The sequence below is a fragment of the Haemaphysalis longicornis genome, unplaced genomic scaffold, assembly GCF_048455015.1.
Source record: "Haemaphysalis longicornis isolate Haplotype H1 unplaced genomic scaffold, Haemaphysalis longicornis Haplotype H1 scaffold_2, whole genome shotgun sequence".
Lineage (NCBI taxonomy): Eukaryota > Metazoa > Arthropoda > Arachnida > Ixodida > Ixodidae > Haemaphysalis > Haemaphysalis longicornis.
In genome coordinates this window covers 192152187-192179310 of record NW_027526295.1, presented here as the reverse complement: position 1 = coordinate 192179310, position 27124 = coordinate 192152187, and the positions used below count along the sequence as shown (strand labels likewise).

General features: G+C 48.0%; 1 protein-coding gene across 4 annotated transcripts; it reads left to right on the top strand.

Annotated features, from left to right (window-relative positions):
- Nucleotides 1–915: 915 nt before the first annotated feature.
- On the top strand, nt 916–25190 carry LOC144169696 (RCC1 and BTB domain-containing protein 1-like). 4 transcript variants are annotated; one of them, XM_077698998.1, is made up of 13 exons: nt 2708–2931; nt 8275–8555; nt 9639–9877; nt 11421–11511; nt 11985–12052; nt 12332–12439; nt 15054–15196; nt 16009–16199; nt 19098–19153; nt 20502–20572; nt 22319–22372; nt 23304–23532; nt 24505–25190. In XM_077698998.1, the coding sequence occupies exons 1-13, from the start codon at nt 2852–2854 to the stop codon at nt 24643–24645; spliced, it is 1752 nt and encodes a 583-aa protein (XP_077555124.1). In that variant the 5' UTR covers nt 2708–2851; the 3' UTR covers nt 24646–25190. The 4 variants fall into 4 exon arrangements, with proteins under 4 accessions (XP_077555123.1, XP_077555124.1, XP_077555125.1 ...); XM_077699000.1 differs by lacking the exon at nt 2708–2931 and adding an exon at nt 6466–6800; XM_077698999.1 differs by lacking the exon at nt 22319–22372.
- The last annotated feature ends 1934 nt before the right edge of the window (nt 25191–27124 follow it).

Below are 27124 nucleotides of genomic sequence, written 5' to 3'. Positions count from 1 at the left end.
CGGGACTGAATGCGCAGTATTGAATGGCAGTAATTTACCTCACAGAGCGCGCGAGGAGAGAACATTGACTGATTAAAAAAGAAACCGCATTTCGTTACCTATTTTTTCGTTCTACCTTCACGAACGTTTGCGCGAAAGTTCGAAGCACGAAGTGGTGTAAGAAGTTCCATGAATAAAACAACTGGAACCGAACGATTATAAAAGCTCCTTTTATTTCTCTTCCAACGGGAACGATCGCTGGCTGCCACTCCGTAGCCTGTAGTGAACTTGCGGTAGTCAAGGTCAGATCAGAATCGCTGTTCCGGCGTCAGTTCAGGGGCAATAGATAGGGTGCTTACGTGAAAAAAGAATGACAGCCTCGCAAGCGCCCGGGGACGCACTTGCTCAGCGCGTGCATCCGAGTTGTACCAGTTGTACTCGTTTTGCACGCACGCAGATCTGAGCTGAAGACTGCACACACACACACTACGCAAGTCGGGCGCAAGGGCCTCGCCACTTCATAGCACACTTAAAGAAAATCGAAACCAAAACTGAACTACACAGTTACTCTTTCACCGCTAATAAGAGCTTAATTACACTAAAAGTTTTTTATAAAGCTAGTTGTAAGTACTGAAGCAATTATTTGTAACTATTTTGCTTCAATTTTTTGTTTTAGTTAAATAATTACGGAACAACTTTTTAGAAGACTGAATACAATTAATCTGGCAACCATGGAAATTGTATCATGTCAGCGCCCACGATTCGTACGGTCTCGGAGCTCGCTTTACCCCCCTGGAATCGGGGACACTGGCCACACAGTTATGCCCTGTTTAGTTTGTTGTGTTTTGAAGACCCGCCAAACACCTGTTTATGGTCTAATTTTTTTTTTTTACTTTTGTAACTCATAAATTATGAGGAGTTTTTTTTTTTACTTGTATTTCCTGAGAAATTCTCGGAGTTGGGAAGGTGGTCCTAAATAGCGACGGTTGAGCGGTTGGAGGTAGGTTCCAATGCGCACTGTATTCGTAACGTGTTGGAAGGCGAAGTTGGCACAACAATTATTTTGCCGTTGTGCTTGATCGAGCGCGAAACGTGGGCAAACCGTGGCGGCTTCCTTGATTGTCAATCGTGCCGCTTCCTGTTAGCGTCGCCAGCATGTCGCTCGTGGCCGAAGTACTGCAGCCGAAGGATCCCCTTGAAAAAGGCAACCTCAAGGCTGCCGTCTCCCGTCTGTCGCGCAAAGTGGATGATTTGAAGGCAGACATGCAGAAGGAACTGGCATTAAAGTACGATATGTTCTTGCCCTACTACAGAGACGCCGAGTACTTGTCGCGCTGCCTTCGAGCTGCCGTGGACGAAGTGGAGGAAGTGTCCAAAAAGATCGAGGACCACGTCAAGCCAATGCTGGCGCAGTCCACTACGGAGTTCGAGCTGCTGTCGCGTGAGCTCGACACGATCGAGCAGCAGTCGGCGCAAGTACGTCGGTACGCGCGCCTTCACGATCTGCTGGAAGAGGCCGAAAAGCATTTCGCCGCCGAGGACCTGCTGGCGTGTTCGAAGCTGCTGGAGGAGGTGCGCAAAGTCGTGGATGAGCTAGAAGGCGGCCCCGACGTGCAGCTCGTATGGCCGCTTCACACGGAACACTGCATCCGGTGCGAACGGCTTATCTATAAGCTCTCCGAACTCTGGAAGCGCTACGTCATCTGGAAAGTGGGCAGGACGCCGCACGTTACGGAGTTGACGCTCGCCACAGTCGAAGAAGAGGGCGCGAAGGCGTTCGCCAATCTCGTGGAGGCCGCCGAGAAGCAGGGACAGCTCCGGGAGAAGATGGCCCGATTCGGCCGCTCGCTCCTGGCCGACATCGTCACGCCCATGGTGAAGTACGAGTCGGTCATCGTGACGCCGCCGGACTCCTCCACGTTCCGCGTCGAGTTCAACGAGTCTAAAGCGCCGTTTATCAAGGACGTGCTCGTGAACCTGTCGACGCTGTTCACTTTCCTGACGACACGCCTGCGCGCGCACAACGCTGTCAGCGTGGACCTGTTGCAGGTGATGGGTAGCGTTATCGGCACCGAGTTCTCGGACACCGTCGCCAAGTGTTGCCTCGAGCCGGCCGTGCCGAGTGACGGCAGCCGCCTGCACAGCTATCCGGCCAGCGCCCTGCTCGACTTCCACAACCAGCTTATCGCCGCCAACTTTCTGTCGTCGGAGAAGACGGGCTTCTCTGGCCTGGTCTCCAACCTGGAGGCGCTGTGCATAAGCAAGCAGAGCCAGAGCATTCTTCTGCAGGCACGGGCCATGATGAAACGGGAGTTGCACGACACTGTTGTGGTCGGAGAGCCGCCGTTGGCGAAAAAGCAGATGTCGTCTTTGGAGCACTGCCTGGACGGTAGCCCGTTCAAGTTTCCCAAATGCCAAGTGAGCAAGTTCATGGAGGAGCTGGTGGACCTTCTGAAGACGATAATAGACGAGGCCAAGGACGCTTCCGACGGCAGCTGCCCCGAGCAGGCGTGGCAGGTTGGCACGGTGCGCCACATCTGCGAGCTCTACTGCTGCGTCACACCGTTGCACCACCAGTACCTCATCGAGACCATCCCTCTGCAGACGGCGATACACCACAACAACTGCATGTACTTGGCACACGAGCTGCTCTGCCTGGGAGTGTGGTTCCACGGCCGCACCACTCTGGTCGACCTGGCGGCCAAGATCCGCTGGATCGGGAGGATCGCTCTGAGCCAGCAGGTGGACCGCCAGCGGCAGCACCTGGTGGATTTCTTGAGCGAGGTGTCGCTGTCGGAAGAGAGCCAAGGCCTGGACGGCGCGCTTCGACGGTGCCTGTTCCACATTGAGCAGCTCAAGAGTGTCTGGGTGGATGTCCTTCCGGTCACAAGCTACCTGGAAGCTGTGGGCAGCCTTCTCAACTCGGTGCTTGAGCACGTTGTCAAAACCGTGGTGAGCATGGAGGACATTGCGTCGACTCTTTCGGAGGAACTGGCGCAGGTGTTCGAGAAGGTTGCCGACCAAGCGGTTGGCATTTTCGACATCCCAGGCTATCCGACGGATGCCAGGGTTCTCGCCGCCGACAGCGTCGGCAAGTGGAGGAAATTCTGCGAGCTCAAGCAGCTCCTATGTTTTAATTTGAGGGAAGTGATGGACCGGTGGGCTGACGGTAGGGGACCTCTGGCGTCGTGCTTCGCTGCCGATGAACTGAAGAAGTTGATCCGAGCTCTCTTCCAGAACACAGACAGGCGAGCCGCTGCTCTTGCTCAAATTCGCTCAAGCAACATCTACCTGGAGCCTCAAAGCACGATGTCGAAATGATTACTTGTCAGTGCCTTTGCCTCTTCCACGGTGCTTTACTGAACGGAAACCGTGGTAACTGTGAAGGGTCTCGGCTGAGGCCAGACGGCATCATGAGGCAATCTTATGTTCAATACGAGTTTATAAAGTTTGCTAAGCTCCCAAGGTGCTAAACATGGTACAATCTCTTTTCTGGTTTTGTAAGTTCCTTATGTATGCTGACATTATGTGCCTAATGTGAAGAGCAGGAGCAGCCATGGGAGCAATATAGGCAAAATATGTTTGTGCTTGGCTGCACCCAGACTCGCTAAAACTCTGCTCACTGGGGCTGCATAAAATGTACTGCTTGCCACAATGATTAAAAACACCTTATACGACGTATAATTGTGTGCCTTTAGGTGAGCATGTTGTGTGTTTTGCTATGCATGAATGCCAGTTCGAAACGGCATAGCTTCAATTGGCAGAAAAATTTCATGCTATACAAAAGTACCTGCATTTGACATTATGCATGGTTTCACAACTACAGTTGATTGACACTGTTTTTAAAGTCAGCACTTTATTCATTCCTAAGCATTCTTTGGCGAGTACCGCACCAAAAGCTGGGAAGTGTTATACCTGCAGAAGAAATACGAAGGTGGTGGACTCGTGCAATAGTGCCTCAATAGTGTATATTACTCAGCAAGCATTTTCACATAATGAATGGCAGCCTACCATTGTCCCTGAAGAAGAGAGTGTATGACAGCTCCATCTTACCTGTACTCACCTTGGGGCAGAAACTTGAAGGCTCACCTAAAGGGTTTAACTTAAATTGAGGACGGCTTAGCGAGCAATGGAACAGAAGATGATAGGTGTTATGTTAAGGGACAAGAAGAGAGCGGAGCGGGTCAGGGAACAAGCATGTTTAAAGAAGGCAAGATAACCGTTTGTCATTTTACAGAGTGGATTCCTAGAGAAGGCAAGCGTGGCAGGGGGCAGCAGAAAGTTATGTGGACAGATGAGATTAAGAAGTTTGCGGGGGTAAATTGGTCGCGGTTAGCAGAGGACCGGAATAATTGGAAATCTATGGGAGAGGCCTTTGCCTTGCAGTGGGCATAGATAGGCTGATGCTGATATTACTTGTGCCTTCAGAATTGATAAAGATGAATAGAATGATAAAAAAAATTAAGAACGTGGGACAAATACGTTCTATACTCGGGTGCAACTTAAGAATGACAACGGAAGTTGCCACTGCGCCTCATTGCCGCAGCTGGCTGTGCCTCCGCGTGATGCAAAGCACGTCTTACTGGGAATGTTTTGGGCATGACGCAAGTCGTTTCAATGATTTTTTAGACTTTAATTATAAAAAACTGCAGCGACGACAAGCAAACTACGTGAGAAAAAGCAGGCGATTTCGTGCATGAAGTGCAATCTCCTTTCGAAACGCGTGGCCGCGCTGACATCTGGGGCCGTCACTTTGGCGGAGTAATACACTGCCTGAGCTATTGCCGTTCTTAACTTGTACCTTAGTATAGAAGCATACATGGGGTATTTGTGCGTTAACTTGATTCCATATACCTGTGAAACAAGCACATAATTTATGAAAACGTACATTTTGTAGTGGTGCAGATGTGCATAATCAGTACCTTTGGAATCTAAAAAGAATTGAAAAATAAAATCACAGAGGCACTTAAGACTGCTTATGTGCTGGTATGCACAAGCATTGGATCCCCTATGCATATTGGTACGTCTGTCGTGATTGTCATCTTCCGTTGGGACAGTGTCGTCATCAGCGGGATCCATGGCATCTTCTGAGGTGTACTTCCAAGGGCAGCCACGTTTCACAGTTGCCACTGAGTTTTAGATCCCACCGCAGTAGAGATATCGCACACACAGTGGTGCCTTCTCATTACCATCGTCATTATCATTTACCAATTGCATTGTTCTCTTGTCTCTGCTACTGACTGCGAGGCTTGGCCAATTGTGATTGATAGCCCTATATATGCTATTAGCACAAACGTGCTTTGCCACATCTGTAATTAGCATGCTCTCTAACACACGTCTCACAGAACGTCTTGTCACGTTCAATGACATCGTGGAGCACTACCGACTCTCTTGTCATACTTTCTCCCCTGCACCTTCCTCCCTCATTCCTCACCGAACCCGCTATTGGCGACTGTTGCAAACGGGCTCCTTTCCATGCAGAGCTCGTCTACCAGCCCTCTTCATTCCCGCATCCCAACTGTCCCCAATGCGGCCAACGAGCCACTCTAGAACATTCCATGTGGGCTTGCCCGTACGACCCCTTCCCACAGATGTCTAGCAGCGAGCTATGGAGAGAGGAGTTGGGTAGCTCTAGCCAGGAGATTCAGAAGGCCCTGGTACGTAGAGCTACCGAAGTCGCAGCTGGCCTTCACCCAACCACCACCAACCCTCAGTAACCGTGGCTCAAATAAAAGTTCTCTCTCTCTCTCTAAATGAAGGGCCGCAACGTAAGTTTTCCTCTCTTTCCTCTTGTTCTTTGTGCCATCGTCCACTTCTAGTACCATTGCTCGATAACGCTGGCGTGTGATCGTCGCGTAGTGGGCATTTAATACTTTTGAAGTAAAACAAAAATGCAGGATACGATGCGCTAGCAATGTGTGTGGTAGTGACACCGTCTGCAAAAGGGCCTTCAAACTATACAATTCCACCGGTAAGGTGTTATCTCAGCACTGCATTTGGGTGTAGGGTTAAGCCAACTTTACAGTGGCTCGATCTACAGCAGAGCGGCTTGAAAGAATGTTTACGTCATAGAGTTTCATACTAATATACACTGCATGTGCAGTGTTTTCATATTTCAAATCATGGTTGCCCATGTAAAATGCGCGAACTCCCGGGGAGAGACAAAGGAATGCATGTTTGCATTTCCACTATCACCTGTGTGTGACTCTAGACACTGGCATGCTTTCCGGAGTGTAGAGTCATGCTTATCAGCTGGCTACATAGCGTAAACTTTCTACAACCAGCCGGAATTTTAAGGCGGTATTTTTAAGCCGGAATTTTAAGGCGGTACAACAAGACGGAATTTTAAGGCGGTATTCGAAATTTCGAATATTCGTGCGCCACTAAAAGCGCCAAAAGAACTCGTCAGCGCGTGCATGAGTAGGGATATATTGCGCGGCATTATCGCTTCATCGAAAGCCTCTTCGTCGGCGTTCATCGGTGAAGCTGGTGAAGCCACGGTTGTCGGAATCGTGGTCGGAATGAAAGGCGTGAAAGGCGGGTTTCCTGTTTCCAGAGCTTAGCGCCATCGCCGGAAGGCGTCGCCGCCGCACTTGTCACCCGTTCAGCTGTTGTGTAAAATCCTTTATCACCCTACAATGAGTCAAAATTGCCGCTGTGTTTTGCTCGCTTAGCACCTCGTGAATACCCCTGCGTACCATTAGAACTACGGGAAACTACAAATCCTCAGTCAGGCGTTCCTTGTCAAGTTTCCAATTCAACGGAACAGAGACAAAAGGTCTAACCACGTCGGCCTTTTCTGCAACTCCGGCTGTTGACAGGTCCGTATTTTGGTCTTTGTTCGTTTTGAGCCCGTTCACGGACCTGCGCAAAATTTTTCAGTTGCTCGCGAATTGCGAACCTTCCCCTTATAGTGGTGCTCTTGTCCGCAGCGCGAGTAGATAAACTGGTTCAAATGTTTTCTACTACTATAACCAAGCCAACCAAGCAGATAACCAAGCGTCGGCATTTCTGGGAGAGTTTCTTAAAGTTTTTCTAATGCTCGGTATCAAATTCGGCAATGTCTCGTAACACGAGGCTAGCGTTCAAAGTTACATTGCGACGTCGTATTTTAGATTTTGTCCTTTTCTGTCGCGCTGCTAAGCGTGACTGGGCTGACGTTGTGTTCACAGCTACCTACGTTGGGTACGGCAGCTGCTTTGGCTGTCGGCGCTTTTATTCCTAGGGGATGCAACCATTTCGTTGTCCTTCCCGTGGCCTCCACCCTTCGTACGTTGTGAATTCTTTGTGCAGTTTGGAATATTAAGTATTCCAAATAGCGCGCGTCTAAGACTGGAGGCTACGTGAATGACAACAAAAGGGGTTGCATGACTGGTTGCATTCTCTGTGACAGCTGATGCAGCCAACGCAAGGCGCTGCCGCGAGCATTCGGTCATTGATTGTATCCGGAGCTGCGTGTGTCGTGTTGTAAAGATAAGTAGTTGTCGGATGTGTCTAAACAAAGTGTAAGGTAATTTTTTTCTACTTTTTTGGGCGGTTTGCTTGTTTAGATGGTTGTTTCTATGGTCAATGTATTTTGCTTCATATATGTAATCTACGTGAAATGTCATGGCAAATGTCTGGCGTTGTTGGGACCTTTTCGGGAAAAAAGCGCCAATTTGGACTTTTGTATGCGTTTTCCCGTTGTTCTAGAAGTAAGCTGCCAAGCGAACTCGTCATACTTTGGCCCATGTGGGTGATCTTGTCTTGGATCATAGTGATAGCAGTCTCGGAGGATCATTGTGCTGGCTGGGCTCGTGCGTATCTGGTATCAGTAAATGGCTGGTGGAACAAATATTTGCAAACTGTGGATAGCCGAACTATTGGCCTCTCTTACTTGCCTGCTCTGAACAGCTCTGCGATGGCTTTACCCACCAGTCCCGGAACTGGCCAATCATATTCCTTTGCTCCACGGAGCAGCCCACACCTGCCCAAGCTGCTCTTGCTGCTTGGGAAGAGCATCTGGCAGATGGGAGAGCAGCTTGGAGTTGTTTCGTCCGCTGGACCATTATGTAACTTCCCGTCCAGGAGCTGTGTCATAGCTGCCTTATTTGCAGCTAATCACAGCTTGCTGAACACGTGACGTGTGCCTAGCCTATTAGCAACCACCCCGTGACTCCTTGTGTTTGCTGGTATTATTGTGAAAAGGCGACATACGTTGCTGCATGGCCCCTTTATCGTAACCAATGCATCTCTGAAAAGAGGAAAGGAAATTTTTGTTCTTTGCATGCACTGTAATGCATGTGTGCATTGCAGGGTGCTGTGGGAGGACGGAGAGGGAGAACTAAACATGGCAGAGCGGTCAGCGTCGCTTCCGGCGCTGGACTTGGGCACCACGACGGACTTGGACAAGTGGCTGATCTTCAGCAACCTGGACAAGGCATTTGTGTCCAAGCTGCGCCTGGCATGCGTCTTTGGCAGCTCGGGCAACGAGGCCCTCATGGTTACCCAGGACGACGACGTCTACGCCCTGGGCTCCAACTCGAGCGGATGCCTCGGCCTCGGGGACACCCACGGGAGCCTGGAGCCTCGCAAAGGTGCCCTCCTGCTACAAGGGGGGGGTGGAGAGTCAACGTTGGTAATCAAATGGTCTGTGGGGACAGTATTGGTTCCTTTACAGGGACACTAGAGTGTAAAAGTAGGTTGGCCTACATACAAATGCAGTAAGAGCTGGTAAATCCGAAATGAAAGGGAAGGCCATCTTGAAAGCCATCTCAGGAAAAGGGAAAGCCAGATCAAACTAATGAAAGAGAAGAATAACAGCAGTAGCAGTAGGGCATATAAACAATCAGATGCTTTACAAATTATGGGATTGCAGTGTGCCTTTAGTTCTTGAAGGCAATATCCAGTACTATATTTTGCCCTAATTAGTGAATTTAGCTGATGGCCTACTATTCACCTTCTTGAAAACTGAAGTAGACACGGGCGGCATTCCATCTGACCATCACTTCCAAGTGTATGGCCACACTGGTGTTGCATCCTTCTCCTCCTCGTCATCACTGGAAGTGGCAGGTTCCGCTCTTCTGACCTGAGAAATCATGTCCTCATCTGTCAGCTCGCCACACACCACCGCATTGCATTTGCATTGACGTCGTTTGCAAAGGATGCATCTTCCATAATGTACGCCATGAAGGTTTCAGGTTGGTTAGGTTGATCGAAACCGTGGGGAGACAAAAAGTACCAAAACTACCATGTGACCACGAGAGCTCTGGCAGTACGAAGGAAGCATACCAGCCATGTAAAGGTGGTCATTAATCAGCGGTAGGCCCCAGATGCCTACTCCTGACTGATGGAACACCCGCAGGTATCGTCCTCTTGAAGAACTGCTGGAACGACAGTTTTTGCGGGTGTCATCCTGCAAGTCCTGAGCGCACATCCCATTTTTACCTCAGTTGCTCCAAAAAAGGCCTGTCAGTGTATACGTGTGGAGGCGTTCGCCTTCACGTCTCTTAGGCGTTAGCTGAGGACACCTGAAAGTTTTTTTTTTTTTTTTTTTAAGCAATGTTTTAAGTGTGTCACCTGAAATGCGATGAGGTTTTGCCCACATCCGCAAACCAATGTGGGGTTGTTCTAATTTGTGAAAGAGTGTGGCGCTGACTTTCCCCCTCTGCCCTCCCCAGTGGATTCCCTATGCCGGCGTGGCCTGCACAGCGTGGCGTACGGCAGCGGCCCCCACGTGCTGGCAGTGACGGAGGCTGGGGAGCTGCTCAGCTGGGGCCACAACGGCTACTGCCAGCTGGGCAACAACTGCAACACCCAGGGCCTCGTGCCCTCCTCCATCTCGGCCGGCCTGGCGCACCGGGTGGCCCAGGTGGCCTGCGGGTCGCACCACTCGCTTGCGCTCACCACCAACGGCGAGGTGAGCAGCCGCCACCACTCCACGGGGCCCGGGGGAGGCAGCATGTGCAGTTCGCTTTGCTTGCAGTTCTTTCTTGGTAACTTGGTTCGGGAATATTGCCACCTAAAAATTGCTGCCTATGTTAGGGTGGATTTCTCTTTACCTGTGCTTACTGCGGTATTGCATTGCTAGTCTGGAAACCAGCTTCGCTCGTGCCTCCGTCCGGTTTAGCCCCAATCTACACGAACCGAGTTTATGGGGAAACCTGTCTTACATTGCCTGACCATGCTCTTCATGTCCTGCTGAAGAAGGGTGGGCAAACATCAAGGCTGCAGGCTGCGAGCCTCACTTTGCCATAGTGACGATACAGGTTTCTATGGTGTATAGGTATGGAGTGGGGGGAAAAAAAAAAAGGTTGTGTCATTGTCCGCTTTGCTGAAGGCATTGTTAAAATGTGATGTCGGGAGTCTGTGGATGGTGCATGTAATAAGCGGGGATAAATTTATTCACTAAAATTTTAAGCTACCAATAGTTAAAGGGGGGCCATGAAGGAGTCAAAATACCAGTCGGGTCATTCAAAAAAACGCTGCTTTGTCCCGATAACAATGATATTGACTTTGTCGCAAACTTCAAACAATTAATTTAGATGTCGAGGAAAACAAGAAGCAGTGGAAAGGGTCTTGCTTGTGCAGTTGGCAGCCGCCAAGGGACATGACTGAGCGATTTGCTGAAGCCTCTAGTGTCGTTTGGTGGTACTATTTGAATGCTAGTGTGCAGTTAACACACGCACAGCTGTGTTCTTAGTGCTGGCCCTTCTTGTGTCACGCCTGTTAATACTAGCATGTCATGTCACTGTAGTGTTACAGTTGAAGTCCTCCGGCATTTCTTTCATTTTTCTGGTTACCGTGGTTGGAATGGGGCTGAGCAAGTTACCAAAGTCTAGTTGTTTCAAATTGAACACACTTTTTTTTTTCTTCGTCATGGCCCCTTTAAAGAAAACCTTGATAACCTGTGCCAGTCCGCTCAATCAGTGTTCATCCTCAGCTTGTCTTGACCTCTGGTCAGCTATTTTTTGATATTTCAGTAGGGAAAGTAGCTCTCTGTGAAAAACGAAGCACAGCACGAAGTTCGCTTGCCATGTCAGTTTTCGTGATCTCCGGGGATGTCAGGGGAAGGCCCCGACCCTATTGTGGCCGTGTCAGGGCCGGCGTAAGCCATCTGTCGCAACACCACCCATCCACGTATCCGCACTCTCACACGTGTGGATCATTGGAGAATGTGTAGCTTGGGGAAATCTCGGATCTCACTCTGCCTTTGTTTGTTATCCTAGTCATTTTTATGAGAACACAAAAAATAGATGAGTGGTCTACTTGAAGTTTTTATTTTTACAGCTGCATGCATACTACATGATAAACAACCTTTGCAAGCTGCACTAAAGGGTGTTCTGGATCTGTCTGAAGTTGCTGAACTAGCTGGGCATGAAATTCCTTGCCAGGAGACCCTTATTTGTCCCTTGTTGTTGTTGCAGTTGACTGATTCTCGCCCTCTTTTCTTCAATTTCCAGGTTTATGCCTGGGGCCAGAACAATTGTGGCCAGGTGGGTTCGGGCTCGACCACAAATCAGCCTACACCCCGCAAAGTGAGCTCGGGAATTGGTGAGTGCCACCCCTCGCACCCTGCCGAGTTTAGTGTAGCACTGCTTCGGTGTGTTCTAGGCTGTTGCGAGCTCCAGTCATGTTCATAGCCAGTGCATCGTATTGTACAGTGCTGTTGCTGCAATGGCCCCTTCTGTACACTGTCTTCCACTGCTTGCCTCCTGCCCAGCAGTACTTTGGGACAAACTGTTTCGCACAGTGGGATATTTCTCTGGGTGATACATTCAAGCTTCCACTTCAGTTGTGAACGTGGAATTAAGCTATCGATACTGTAATGCAATGACAGCATGCTTCTTAATAAATCATTCATTTTCAACACTGTCTTCTTTCAAGGCGTGTGCCGCATTCATGTAGTGACCAGCATTCGGTGTGACCATTGTTTTGTAGCCAGATAATTTTGTGAACTACGCAGCATCCCATGATGTTGAAGTGTGCCGATTGAATTCGCTAACCGTTGCGCACGCATTGCCCAGGTGGAAGACGTTGCATCGGTGTAGCCTGTGGCCAAACATCTTCCATGGCCGTCTTGGAGAATGGGGAGGTGGGTGGAGCAGATTGCACTGCCAAGTTTTAATCCTCCTCCATTTGCCCAGCCTGCCCTGACGAAACTTTTGCACGCACTCCGAAAACTGCTTGCCTGCTACAAGTTGCTTGCAAGATTGTAATTTAGAACGTCGGAGTTAATAGCTGCGTCGAGCGTATGTGGTAGGCGCAAACTTCTATGTGCTGGTGCTTCGTGCGGTAGCAGGGGATACGCTTTGCTTACTCTGCTCCCATTGGTGTGCAACCTGGTGGCCCTGTTGTTGCTGCTGCCCTCCAGGTGTTTGGCTGGGGCTACAATGGCAACGGGCAACTGGGCCTCGGGAACAACGTCAACCAAACCAGTCCCTGTCGCGTCACTAACCTGCAGGGTGTGGTCATCCAGAAGGTGAGTGCAGGCTCTGGGCCGACTCTATGCACCCTTCCTTTTCCCCTGGTGCTAGTTAAAATTGGGATGGCTGCGAAGGTTCCCTTTTTTTAAGTGCAAAGCACTTTAGGGGCTCGGCTTGTCGCTGTAACTCGTCCGCGGTTGCGGTACCTAGCCACCGCCATCGCACGGCGTCACGCACCCAAACAGAGGCTTCAAAAATGTACCCGCTTGTCAGCCTTATAGGCGGAACAGTTTGAAACTCCTGGAACCAGTGGCACTGGTCATACATAGCCCCATTATTTAATGCAAAGAAAACTGCAGGTACATTTGAGGCAAAATATATGTACTTAACCGGCAGTCTGCGCGTTCAGTTAGTAAGCGAAAAAAAAGTGGCTGTAGAAATAAATGACACTTTCACACTTTCAAAATGGCCCAGAAAGGCTCCAGCACGGGCAAGATGAAAGCAAGCACAAAAAGAACAGAACTCCCGCTCGTGCTGTTCCAGGCAAAATAAGAAACGGAAGATAAAGAGAAGGACGCGAGCCATGGGCGTCGGCAGGGGAGTGCAAAAGGGGCACTTGTTCCCCCCCCCCCCCAAGGGACAGCCCAGCGCTATTGCCCTGCCCCCGAACCCTCTCCCTCTTTTCCCTCAATACAAAGGGCTTGCCACCCTTCAAGACAAAATCCTGCCGACGCCCATGACGCGAGCTGTCCCAGAGAAAGCGCGCAAGCACTGCGAAGGCGGGAAAATTTAATTGCGTTGAACAAACCGCTGTTCAATTCATGAACAGGGGAGTGAGAGAGGCAGGGAAAGAGCATGAGGAGTAGTAGCAAAGAGCGGGGAACAGCGCTACAGCCCCTCTGGCAATTCACTGCTCCACACTTGACAGCCTTCACGTTGAGTGGAATTGCTTTAACTTTTTGTGTGTACCTCAAAGTATAAATTTATATTTTGGCAACAGCCTTGCCTTCTTTGGTCCCAAGTAAATAATAGGCTAATTTTTTTTTTATGTGGGTTTTCCACTGGGTCTGCTCGTTTAACTCTTTCCGGTCTGGACCTTTTACCCACATTCCTTCTGTTTTGGTCTAGAAAGTGAATAAAAGGTGCAGACCGGAGCGGCCACACATTTTACCCACATGTGTGAAAAAAAAAGAGAAAAACTGCGAAATTTAGCCTTGAATACCGAACTCGAGCGTACCCCGACACCGGATTGCTACGGCCGTGTTGCGTTTTCGGGCAGGGCGCGACAACAGGCCACAAAGGGTTAAGTGTGTTGATTGTTCACAAGGCTTAATTGTTTTGGATAAAATTGTGCTTTGAACTTCTAATTGTAGCAAAGGGATACAAACGCGTAAAAGCTGGTTAGTTAATATCAGCATATCAATGTTGCGAAAACATGTAGTATACCATTCATGGCTGCAGCAGTTGTTTAGTAATGCAGGAGAGTGCCAAAAGTGTGAAAATGGTTTGTGGTGCCCCCATGGGAAAATGTGATGATTGGCAGCATTTTTCTACGTGTTCTCCGTTAATAAAAAAAATTTCAGCCATTTCCCTCTAATAAGGTGGGACACCAGCGGAGCTGTATGGGAGAAAACTTCTGCAAGGAACTATGAAATGAATACACTTTATTCCGCAATAACTTTGGCCTGGCCTCTGCAACACAGATGCAGCAGTTCTTCAGGTTGAAATCTCCTCCAGCAAGCGCACATACTGACAATGGTCACCAACAGGCGTCTGGTAAATGACATATTCTCCGTCCAACGCCACCTCGCGCATCAAGGTGTCAGCACATGCCTTTCTGGTTTGCTTGCCTCCTCATAGAAGGTGCTTGGAGCCTTGAGCCACTGACATAAGAAACTCCTTTTAAGTATTTTGAAGACAATAACTGGCACGCACCAAAGACTTCTTTTCTGCTGCATTGCGTTTGAACCTCTGTGTTCGCTTTTCTTTCTTATTCTTCGGTGTAAATAACTTTGATGGGCCAACTGGCCACACTTCAAGTGGCAGCTTCTCGATAAAGGCTGGCGTGCACTTGTTCGACTCGCGTTCCATCACGTTAACCTGTCGTGTGACACGCAGTAGCCTTAACTGTCGTTTCACTACTTGGCAACCTTGCAGGGTATCATTGTGGTAAAGCACATTGCTCCCAATCTGGACACCTGGGTTCAACTCTCATTCAAACCCAAACATGCTTTTTGTTTTCTCTCTGGGCGCTGGGAGTTTTGAGGCAGACATGAAAAATCTGGGAGTGGTTAGCCTAATACAGCTCTGCGGCAAAAAATAAAGTGAGGTATTGTTATGTAACTAAAATAAATGTATCTGGCAACTTGAGCACATTTTTTAAAAAAGACTCTTATCTTGCAAACATTAGGATCCTCTATTTTTCCCGGAATTGCTGCGGGCTGTCGTAGGCTTCCGGGGTTCCTGCAATGATCTGTTGCAGAAAGAGAAATAGTGGCCACGATGACAACAGAACCCTTCAAGCCGTTTCTGAATTCCACCCTAGAGTGGAATTCCACCCTAGAGCGGGGCGGCACTCTCCACCCTAGAGAGTGCCGCCCCGTAGAGTTGTCAAGCGTCCCAGAGTTGTCAAGGAGTGGTGTGCCGGCGTTGTTTGTTGGCTGGGTGCAGGTTGTTTGTGGTTACGCCCACACCATGGCCCTGTCGGATGAAGGCGTGCTCTACACGTGGGGCGCCAACTCGTATGGCCAGCTGGGCACGGGCAACAAGGCCAACCAGGTCAGCCCCTTCCGGATGCCGACAGACATCGGCAGGTGCGGCCCCCTCTCCTCCTCCTCTCTTTGTCTTGTATGTGTGCTCCTGTTCATCTTTCTATGCCTGCTTTCATTCCAATGTGGCTCGGGTCGGTTGCCGTGTGAAATGGCCAGCAGCTGAGTCAAGTTTTGCAATGGCCGTGTTATCTGCACCGTTGCAGAAAAAAAAAGAAAGAGGTAGTGTCGTGCTGCAGGCTTGCTCAAGAAAGCATGTTACACTGCCAGTGTTATAGTGCCTGTGGTGTTACACTGTACACTGTCCAGTGTTACACTGCATGTTACACTGCCTGTGGTGTGATTTTTAAAAAGTGCAGTGTGAGCTCAGCTGTGCTTGGCAGTTTCTTTGCTCTGTCTTGGTGTCTGTGAAGCAACACGGGCCAATGGAGCATTTTTATGTTAGCACTTGACTTCACTGCACCGTAAGGTGTTAAACTCAGTTCGTGGTTCGTTGTCTGCACCACTTGTCTGCAACCGAAAGTTTGCACTTAAAAAAATGGCGATTTTTTTTTTTTTTTTTCTTCTTAAAAGAAGAATGGCTGATTTGGCGCACATCTTTTGCAGCAACTGTTGGGCTGAAAATGCGATTTTACATACAAAAATGCTGCTCCATGAATGTGCTTTCAAGTGATGTAACTATGGACATAAAGCAACGAATTTAAGCACTTAAATTTCATTTGGCCAAAACAAATTTTTAGTCGGTTTGCAAAGAAAAAGTTGTAGACGTACTCACCTTTGGGATGCATATGTTCCCTCAAGTTACGGGCAATGGGAACCCAGCATTGTTGGTGGCGCCTTCCTTCCCCGCCTTGCAGGATCGTGGAGATAGCGGCGTCGCACTACAACCACATCTCGGCCCTGATGACGCAGACGTCGCGCGTGTACATGTGGGGCCAGTGCAGGGGCCAGTCGGTGACCACCCCGACGGAGACCCCCTTCCACTCGATCCACGATGTCTTCGCCTGCTTCGCTTGCCCCACCGTCTCCTGGAAGCCCATGATTGTCGGTGCGTCCCCTCTCACGAACAAAGATGCCGCTTCTCGCCATTCTTTGTGTGCACTGGCCCCTGTATTCCTCTCCACTCGTCTGCGCGGTGCTTTGGTTGCACTATTGCACAACAATCTGGCCAAGCAAATGCTGGAATCGTCGTGCGTAGTAAGGCCTGAATCAGTTTGAGTGCACAGCTAGCGTGCCACCTGTCAAGTTATGCGAGAATGTTTTATGGCTGCCATTGTAGCCGGTTCCAACTATCTGTGCAATTAGTTTGTGCCGTTTACCCGCCGCGGTGACTCAGTGGCTAAGGCGTTGTGCTGCTGAGTACGAGGTCGCGGGTTCGATTCCCGGCTGCGGCGGCCGCTTTTCTGATGGAGCAGAAAAGCAAAAACGCCCGTGTGTAGGAGATTTCGGTGTACGTTAAAGATCCCCAGGTGGTCAAAATTAATTCAGAGCCCTACACTACGGCGCGCCTCATTGCCTGCGTTGCGTCGGCACGTTAAAACCCTACAATCAATCAGTAGTTCGTGCCGTTTATTAAGAGCGAAAGAAATGGTGGTGTGACACTGAAACCTTTGCGAAGGGCATCATTTGGCAATTGAATGCGCTCATGCCTCCCTGTGGCGAGCGTAGGATCCAATTTTCCTTCGCTTATGCTCAAGCTGTGTTTTAACCCTGAACATTCTCTTAAATTTGTCTTGTCGACAGTTGAGAGGAGAATTGCGGTATGAAGCAGCAGTTATTGCTTAAGTTTCCATTTTCTAATCTGCAGTGTAAGTGCACGTTTCATCGTTCCTTTTCATTTTTTTTTTTTAACAAACTGCCCAGCTGGCTTCTGTTACAAAGAGCGGCAGCAAGCATTAGAATTAGCAAACTTTAGAATGCCAAATGCTCTGCGGTGATGTGCATTGCATGATGGGGCAGTATGCTGGGCTTGTTGCAGTTACTTTCGAATTGCATACCTGCCAGGTTTCCCGAATTTTCATGGTTTTGTAAGATTGTACGGCCGAAACAAAAATCTCCCGGAAACGCACCCGTCTTTGGCCAAATCTTTTTCCCAGTCTGGCCACAATGCGCCGGAGGTATACCTGAACCCGACACCATTCGGCATTGTTATCAGTGAAGTGCTTAAAAAGCGTAGTCGGCCATGCGCAGACGGTGAACCTGTTCGTTCCATTGTTAGTTTACTGTTGATAGAAGCGCAGCGCCACTGCTGCTTTCATTTTTGCACGAGCACGGCCGTTCTGGACGGCAGTTCTGAAGATTTAGCAAGTCTTCAGTGGTGTAGCTTGTTGTTAGTTTAGACGAAAGAACAAAACAGTGCAGTTCCTGCTGTTTTGTATTGCGCTTGCAGTACTATTTCCAGGACTTTCTGAAAGGGGCGGCGGTAGCCACGTGGAACATTTAAGTGGTGTAGCTTGTTGGTAGTTTGGACAAAGAAACAGTTCATTTCCTGCTATGTTGTAAGTAAATAAAAAAAAAAAGTCTGTAAGGTTACCCATTCTGTTGTTGCTACAACACCCCCCCCCCTTCCCGCCCCGCTCAGATCTCCCTAATGCCATCCCGGCAAACCTGGCAGGTATGGAATTGTGTTTAGGCCCGCTACATTTAGTGCTACTACGAATGTTCAGAACCACTGTGAGATAGGGGGAAGTGTGTGTGGGCTCCACAGCAGTATATCTGCTTGCGCAAGCATTTGTCAGATGAGTGATGTCTTTGCAGCATAAATCGTTGCCATAATGGATATTCTACACTTTACTTACACGAAGGTTGCCAAAAATGCCTACCTGTTGAAGAAACTGCTACATTTGCAATCTAAGAGGCATTCTCACGCCTTTTCTCTACCTCCATCTATTTCTTATGCTTACCATATGAGCGAACATTTTTCAAAAATTAGCCTGTCATAAAATTGGAGGGTTGTATCCATTGTTTTGTGAATGTGTGTTGTTAAGGGGGAAGTTGGGTCTTTGGGGCCGAAAAACGGTCAAAAAAAGCGTTTTCTGAAAAATGGCATTTTGGGCCTCCACGGCCATTTTTCTATCAGTCTGTAAATTTCCTCATCAAAAGGCACCATATTTTGTTATTATATTATGATAGCATTTTAAAGTGCACTGTACAGCTCAGTTAGCACAGAATTCGATGGTGAAACGGCACTTTTCTTGCAATGCAAAGCTAGCATTTCATTCACAGATATCTCGGCACCTAGAGCAGGTACAACTGTAATTCTTTTTGCTTCTGATACCGAAATGTGTGGAGAATACAATGTTGGCAACAAATTTTTCAAATGGAGGCTTTGAGAAATTATTATTGTGTTCAATTGGCACTACCTGCGAGCCATTTCTGGCAGAGCGCGGGAGAAGCGAAGTTCATTGTGTTGTAAAACGACCAAAAATAGCTGAATCAAAAAAGTCCTTCCTATGTTGTATTCTTTAGTCATTTGTATGCCTAGCCACGTGGTCATTGCCATTCTGTATGGAGTGGTTATGTGGTAACTGTGACCCAAAATAATGGCAATTAATCATTAATTAACTCAAAATATAATCAACTTACAAAAAATATAATGGCAGATTTGAAACCAACTCAAAAAACTATAAAATGCAGTGTAGTTTTACTAAAATTGGTTGGTAAATAAAAAAAATAGCTCTAAGACCAGTCTGCCCCCTTTTCTAAATCATCTGAGCAAATGACATGCTTGTTTTTCTATGGCCGCAACAATTGCTTCGATTTGCTGCAGCCCTGAACCAAGTAGTTTGACTGCACTACCAGCATTTAGATTGGCAAGATGAGGTTTGTGAGGCATTTGAATAATTTTTGTCACCTGCACTGCCCCTGCTTTCCATTGCACGCTCCCGGAGATTTTTGCAGTCCCATCAGCACCTCCTGATTACTCCTTGCATTGTTACCCTTTCAGATATCTGCAACCACAACAAAGTTGGCGACAGCCTCAAGCTGGCATTCAATGACCCCGTAAGTTGCACCTTGAGGTTGATGCAGCAAGTTTTAATTTTATGAAAGGAGGAAAGAAGGAGAGATAGAGATCATGTAGCGCTTGTCTTTTGGCTACATAATGTTCGATGTTGTTTAGCTGAGTAAAGGCCGCCGCAGTCGACCGGTGCTGCATGACCTGTTTTGGGTGAGCTCCTGTGTTGGATCTGCATCAGACCTCTCGCCCTCTGCGTGGCCCATTGTAGAATTCGTACTGTGCTGGCAACACTGCTTTTCTCACACAAGCCCAGTCCCATGTAGCAAACGCAGCCAGATTCCTCTGGCATGGTTATTCACCTATGCAGTTACAGATTCCAAAGGTATTTTCGGAACGTGCAGCAAATGATGCTTCTTTTGGTACAGTGTAGACCGCTTGTAACGTACATCGTGTGAGCCACAAAACTTGTAAGCTGTATTGCACTGTAAACAAAACTTGCGCGAATCCAACCACATCGCAACCTACCTTTCAGCCATTATTTATCACCACTCAAATGAAGGCCTCTTTAAAGAGACACTGAAGTGATTTGTAAACATTGCGGAATTACTAGCACGAATTGTAGCCCGGAGTCCATAGGTCATGTTTTGACCATTGTGAGCGCGTTTAGCGAATTTATGTAGTAGAAAAATCAATTCGAAAATGCTGTCCTCCTTTCTGCATCCTCGCCCATTTTCTGTGGCGTTTTCGTGTGACATCAGGAAGAGATGACTTGGCTTGACTGAGGTACTGCATGGCTCGCCGATGTTCTGGCAGAATCAGTCGGCCCAGCGTTTAGTCCGCCGGCCGCCGACGGGTTGTCGCAATTCGTTCGCTCAGTTGAAACAAAGCCACGACACGTTTGTGAATGGAAGAATGTGCCTTTCTTTACTTTGTTAGTCTGTACACCGTATCTAGCTCCAAGTCAAGGTCACTCCACACAAGCGCTGCACAAGCGCACAGGCAACGCTTCGCTGAATGGTTCGCTAGTCGAAAAATCTAAGGCCACTTGATGGCGGGAGAAGTCAGCGAAGCCAATATAGGTACTAAGGAAATAAAATCAACTGAAACTTTTACCGTACAGTGCAAAGCTAGGTAGCAGGAAGGACTTTTTTGCACTGGGTGAACAAGCACGGCAGTCAGCAGCACGACTGCGCATCTGCGAACCCTTTTCCGTGAGCTGCCCTTAAGGCAGATTTTTGCAGGCCCTGATGCTTTATTTCGATAGTCGCATGCAGCGTCAATAATGCTTAAAGCAGAAACGAGGGCTTTCTTGCCACGAGTGTCTTCTTTTCCTTAGTAGCTTGCATGTTGAAAGTTGTTCTCTGTACAGCATCCTTGTGTTCTGTTTTTCAGAGCACTAGCGACCTGAAGTTCTGCGTGGAAGGCCGCATGATCCACGTGCACAAGGCCATACTGAAGATTAGGTGCGTTGAAAAGGACGTCTGTACATTGATATGAGTGCAGATAAAGACAAAGAAAGGGAGACAGTGGGACAAGCGTTTGTGCTGCCCTGATTCTACGTAATTGTCTTTTGCCATGCCCATTTGCCACTCCCTTCCCTGCCTTAGCTTTTCACGGACTCATTAGGCAAGTGCTTTGCCACGTTTTAGTTGGCAAAGCACACACGCGAAAGCAAAGCCAGGGCTAAAAGCAGTCGCTACTATACTATGCGCCTTTTCACTGTTTGTACACCCTTCTATACAACATACATCTGAAAGCAGCTTGTATCGCTCACTTGTAAAGTTAAATTTAATTGTGGGGTATCGGTTTCAAAAAATTTTGTCACTTCTTTTATCTCTGTTCGTGTGCACCCAATCTGCCAAACTGGACAATTACAGCCGTTTGAAGCTAAAATCAGTTGTGCAACCAAACCATTTGCATGTATCGTTGCTGAGTTGCCATTCTCCTGAAAGCTGCACGGGAAGGATGTGGTGGCTCTCTGCTGCTAGTTCCCTGCTCTTGGTTCTCTTCCATCTTGTCTTGCTTTGACTGCTGGCTTCTTTTGGCAGCTTGGAGGTTCTCTCACATTGCAGTTGTGAAAGAGTTACTTTGGTGGCTCTCAGCCTTCTTTGGGGTTGTCTTGCATTTGTCCTTGAGTGACAAAAAGCAGCACACTGGGAAAGAAACACCGAGGCAAGTGTTGTTGTCTCTGCGATAAATGCGCATGCTTTGAGCTGTCTCGCTGCTCGTGGCACAATCGCAGGCAGAATGAAGGCAGACAAGTGCTACAAAGGGCCTTGGAGCATCCATGTACAATAAATAACTGCCTTTTATAAAAGCAGTGGGGTAATTGTTCTGTCTCATACGTGAGGCAACCAACTTCGGGGTTCTTGCCGTCTCTGCGTGGCAAAAAAAGCAATGAGTGCACACATCTCACTCGACTGCCTGCCTGCTGTGGTGTACACACTGGCGTAGCCAGCTTTTGTGTTTGTTTTAATTAAGTGCAGAGCACTTTAAGGGCTCACCTTGTCGTCGTAGCCCGCTCACTGGGCCCAAGTAGAGCCACATGGCGTTCCGTCGTAGTTGTTGTCGTTGCGGCAAAATCCAGAGGCTTTGGAAGCCAAGTGGTTTATGTAGTCGTAAGCGTTCCAAACTCTTGAACCGCTGACGCTTTTCATACATCTCCCCGTTGTTTAGCGCAAAGAAAACTGTAGGTGCATTTGAGGCAAAATATATGTAATTAACTGGCAGTGCCCGCATTCATTTAGTTTGGCTCGTTGGGTTGGTTTTTACGATAGTAAGCGAAAAAAAGTGGCAGGGCAATGCCGGCACGTGCGGGAGGGAAAGCAAGAACAATAAGAACAGAACTCGCTATGGCGCAGTTTCAGGCAGGGGGCGAGCGAGCACTGCAAAAGCAGGAAATTCGAATTGCAGGGGTGGTAGCAGTGAGCGGATAACGGCGCTACAGCCCATTATGGCGAATCGCTGCTCTGCACTTCCGACAGCTTTCACATTAAGTGGAACAGCTTTAATTTTTTTTTCCCTTTTTCTTATTTCTATGGGCATAAACTGCACAAGTTCTCTGTACGCTCATTACCTTGTGCAGACTTCAATCTGCTTTTTTCTGTTCCCAAGTTTCCTTCGCATCGAATAGCTGACACCGCATGCGTGTTTTGTGACCCTTTGTTGGAGCATCCGTGTCAATGCGATGTCCTGCTTGTCTGTTTTAGGTGCGAGCACTTTCGGTCCATGTTTCAGGCACCCTGGGATGAGGACGAGAAAGAGTAAGTGGGGCAGCAAGCAAGGGCTGCAAAGCTTCTCACGTTTTTCCTCTGTGTCTTTGTTGCTCCAGCAGCTACGTGGTGCCAGGATCTTCCCTCTCTCTCCCCACAAGTTTCAGTTGCATGCATTGCCTCCCGCTCCGTATAGCAAGCTGGGTTTCCCTATTGTTATTAACAGAATTCAGTGCATGCCTGGCTACAGCAAAAAAAAAAAAAAGCGTCCCTGTACAGACATTACAAAAAAGTCCCTCTAAGACCTCAAAGGCATGGTGGCCAGGGCAGAGAGGTATTGAAGACCTTTGAGGAGTTACACTGAGCCGTTGCACGAGTTTTCTTGGTGTATGCCTGGGTGGAAAGACAAAAAAATTGGGGAGCCATTCTGACCAGTAAAGCTGTTGAGCTAACCAAAGCAAATGAAAGGGAAATTCGATCCCACACACAGACAAATGCATGTTCCAAGAGTTTTATTGTTTGGTTGGAACCGTTACAACAATGGCCTTGTAATCATTGTGGTAACACGCGCCATATTTTCAGCGAACACAGAATCTATTCAGGCTCTGTTGGCTGTGGTGGATGCATTCGGGTTGTTTTAACATTGGCACCTCTTCTAACATTTGCAGTCACACTCCGACAAATGACGAGAACCACGCACTGACTGCCTTAAACGCATATCCACATTAAAGTCACCTGCAACGATGACGGCGTCTTCTCTTCTTGCTGAATACAGCCCCTCTTCAACTAGCTGACTTTTGTTTTACTTCATCTGTTCTTGGTGATCGCATTCCATAGTTCTTTCCAGCACGAGAGTTCACCCCGATGCCTACGCGGTTACAGTTGCTGCACCGAGGTGTGCTTTATGAGCCAGATATTGTCCCATCATGTGATACCTCCAATTTAGGCTTGAGGCTCATGGCCACTCTGTGGGCAAACGCAGCACGGTGGACGTGACGACGTTTCCGTACGCGGTGTACAAGGCGTTCCTGGAGTACCTGTACACGGACCGGGTGGACTTGCCACCGGAGGATGCCATTGGGCTGCTGGACCTGGCCAACTCGTACTGCGAGGCCCAGCTCAAGCGCCACTGCGAGCGCATCATCATGCACGGGGTTCTCGTCGACAACGTCGCCATGCTGTATGCCGCCGCCATCAAGTTCGAGGCGAAGGTCGGTCCCCGTAGTTGATGCGTGGATTTGGGGAGGCTCCGTATGGATGATGATAGTGGTGAAATGATAGTGAGGGCTATCTACTATGAAGAGTAATGCGGCAACCTCTCATGTTTACTTGGAGCCGAACTCCCGAGCCAGGTGAACGAGCGCGATGCCATTGGTTGACTCCCCATACCACAGTAATGTGCGCAAGGATTCTCTCTAATCTTGCCGTCCAACTTCCAAATGTTGGTTGGTCCAAAACTCTTCTGACATCTTGCGAGATTTACTCTGCTCTGTCTGACTGAGCCCCTAAGATTGTTGATTCTCGACTTGCGAAAGTTTTTTAGGCAAAGGTGTGCACAGTGACTGGCTGGGGAACATTCCAGCAAAGTTCCTTTTTTTTTTTTTTTTTTTTTTAGGACTTCCATTAATTTTCGTAGGTGTAAAAAATGTTTTAATTTTGTTGTGTTAAGCTGAACTTCAAATGAGTTTTACAAATTGTTGTCACTCCTTTCTGATTGGTTAAACGAAAATTGCTCGGCGTTATCCGTCTGCATCACAATAAAGCTAGGTGATATTTAGTTTGAAGTTGTTCGGTAGCAGTCGCACACAAGTGCAGCTTAATTCAGCAATGGGAATCATCCCCTTCAGATGTGCACACTCGAAAAGCAGCATGCAGGGGGCGTCCCCTTTTTCCTAGAAGAAACTGAGTGCTGAAGTTGCACAGTGCTGCAAAAGTTGCAGCTGAATGTCTCGTTCACTGCGTACCTGCATGCAAAGCATATCGGCAAATCAAATACAGTAAACCCTCGTTTCAGCAAAGTTGCTTTATGCAAATTCTCGCTTTACTACAAATTTTTCACGTTCCCAACTGCAGTTCAGAAAGAAAAAGATCATTGCCGCTTTTAATGAAGTACCCTACCATTTTTGTTTTACTCAGCGAACTTCTGTAGTGCTTACAGCCCTGTATGGTTTGGTGCATTCCAGGACCTGGAAGAATTCTGCTTCCGGTTTGCCTTGAACCACCTGACAGCAGTGGTGCAGACAGATGCATTCCACAAGCTCGAAGAGTCCGCCGTGAAGACTTTCATCACCAAGGCAGCGCTGTACGGCGCGTTCAAGTACTGACAGGAACTCTAAGGGTGCACCCGATGCCAAAAATTTTTAAGAGGTGTTTTTATTTCAATTTTAGCGCTTTTAACGTCGCGTTTCTACGACAGCGTAGGCACCACCAAATTTTTTCACGCAGCATGCGTAACCTCGGGATTCTGCATCCATCTTAAGTCAACCAAAGCGGCTGCCGGTTCATGAGACAGCCTGCGCTGTAATTTAGATTGCGTGGAAGAATGTGGCAAGGAAAGCGCACCTTGGCTCCGGTATGCATTCCCGTCTGTGAGGGGTACTCGAGGCGCTTCTTGCCATGGGTCTGCTTGCCTCAGCAGAACTGTACCACGCCTTGAGATTGTGAGATTCGGTGCTGAAAGCTGTTGTGCGAGCAAGCGCTGTGCAGTGAGAATGCCACCACACCTCTGCTACGCGCACACCACACTGCGAGTGTGCACACAATCGAAGCAATATGTGTCGTTGGGGTAACATGTGTCTGTGATATTTTCCCGTAGATTCAACACTAGAGCTTTACCGAACGAGACTTTATATAAACGTTTTGTACTGCACCCCTGTGTCTGTTTTTCTCTCAGCATTGTTCACATTTCCACATGATCTTCAGAAGGGAGGCCATAAGCGTATTTGTCGAGGAAGTGTAGGACACTGTGGTGAACTGTTTGCAGCTGGTGCAGTGGTGGGAAGAAGGCAGAAGCTACTTATCTGTTTCCTTGCCCCCTCTGTACCCTTACACATTCTAAAGCTGCTTCTGCCTCTCAGCCATATTTGACACTACAAGTTGGCATGAGTGTGATGCTGGTTAAACAGTGAAGTAAAGGTTGACTGAATGGTCGTTTAGAGGGAAAAAAAAGGGCAGTTTTCTGCACAGTTCCTAGTGCTAGACATTTTCTCTACCCATCAACAGCGCTGCCAATAAGCTTGCAGTGAAAAATTCAAATGGTTGCTTTGGGTGCACGTTTAGACGTCCGTACACAACACGTGAGCATCATGTTCCATCTCGCTTCAAAAATTTGTTGCTCTAGGAGCAGCTCAGTATTCACTGCACATGAAAGCGTTAAATGGGCCCCTGAGCGTAAAGGTCACTGTCTAGCATTTGTGGAACGGCTCCTAAAATGGCTGACAAAGTGATGAGAAAAGTAATTGCAACTGGATGGGCATTGAACCCAAGGCCTTCAAAATGAGAGTCGAGGGTGCATCCTTGACGTTGCAGCTTCGTGGCAACAGCTGACTCAAAATGGACCAAGTGAATGCATTGAGGCCTTTGACTATGGGACAATTTCTGCAACCGGAACGTGCAGCTCTGTGTACTGGCATTCCTTAGCATGTCCAAATGTTCGGGCTTAATATAGGCCTAACAGCATACCCACTCGGGTACATTGGTCAGTACAAGTTCATAGCTACACCAATTCCAATTGCGCTGCAGTATCAGCGTCCGCGCAATTCTCCCATACCCACTCGATGGGATTGGCTAATGACCACTGCCATCAGTGGCTCATAACTAATTCACCTATTCCCTCCTGTTTGGCTGTGACTTTTTAGCGTACTTGAAGCAGCACACTGCTGTGTTCAATTGGGCATTAATGCTTTTGCATTCACAACTTGCAAGAAGTGCTTAGGTGTCCTTGTACTGGCAATTTTTATTTGGAAACATAACATTTTTACATCCCAGAACAACTTTGCCTCACTGAAGAGGGAAAAATAAAGGAGCAACCAGACAAGGGCGATAGAGGAATGACTCTATAGCATTGACTTCAAATGGAAGTTGATTCACATTTGTGCCATATAAACCACTGAGCACAACTGGTAAAAAAAAACAAATACAAATAAATTCCTGGCCGTTGCTTACGTTGCTCGTCGTACCCGCAAGATTTAAAAGAGCATGGTAGCGATTGTACCTTGAAACCGACCAAGCTTGCCATGTACTATTTGATTTGCACAATTTGTGAAAGCCAGCTACACTGACATCACGGTTAGTATTTCTTTCTCCATGTCACGGTTGTGTCTTTCTCCTGAGAAATTGGATGGTCGTTGCAAGAGGGTCAACCTTTTCATTGCCAAAAAACTTGCTTGTGGCAGTATGCTTATCTTTTTATTTGTTTCCATCTCAAAAACTGAGGAGGCTGAAGAAAAAAATCTGCATCTGGTAGCTTGAGAGAGCCTCAACACCATGTAGAAGCATCAGTGAATGCAGATGCAATAAAATTTGACCATATAGCAATAGCATACGCATAAATTTGTTGCGCGTAAATAAAAGCATCGCAGTGGAGGAAAATTCAAATAAATTTATAAATGCCACACTAAACATGCATGAACTCATACAATGAATGCAGCGCTATATATGCATGAAATTTAACTCAACGAAAGTACAGCATGTGGCAGTAACTGCAACGTGTTACTTCAAAATGAAATCCCTTAGCAGCCTATCGCCGGAACGTCTGGCGCGGCTGAATTCCCATGCGGTCTCACGTGATTGGCTACGCGCAGA

What these genes read in the sequence shown, in the direction of transcription:
- LOC144169696 (XM_077698997.1), top strand. Translation starts at nt 1,135, where the DNA reads ATGTCGCTCGTGGCCGAAGTACTGCAGCCGAAGGATCCCCTTGAAAAA. An exon ending in CAAAGTGAGCTCGGGAATTG is followed by an intron (nt 11,512 to 11,984) that starts GTGAGTGCCACC and finishes CGCATTGCCCAG; the next exon opens with GTGGAAGACGTTGCATCGGT. An exon ending in CCGTCTTGGAGAATGGGGAG is followed by an intron (nt 12,053 to 12,331) that starts GTGGGTGGAGCA and finishes GCTGCCCTCCAG; the next exon opens with GTGTTTGGCTGGGGCTACAA.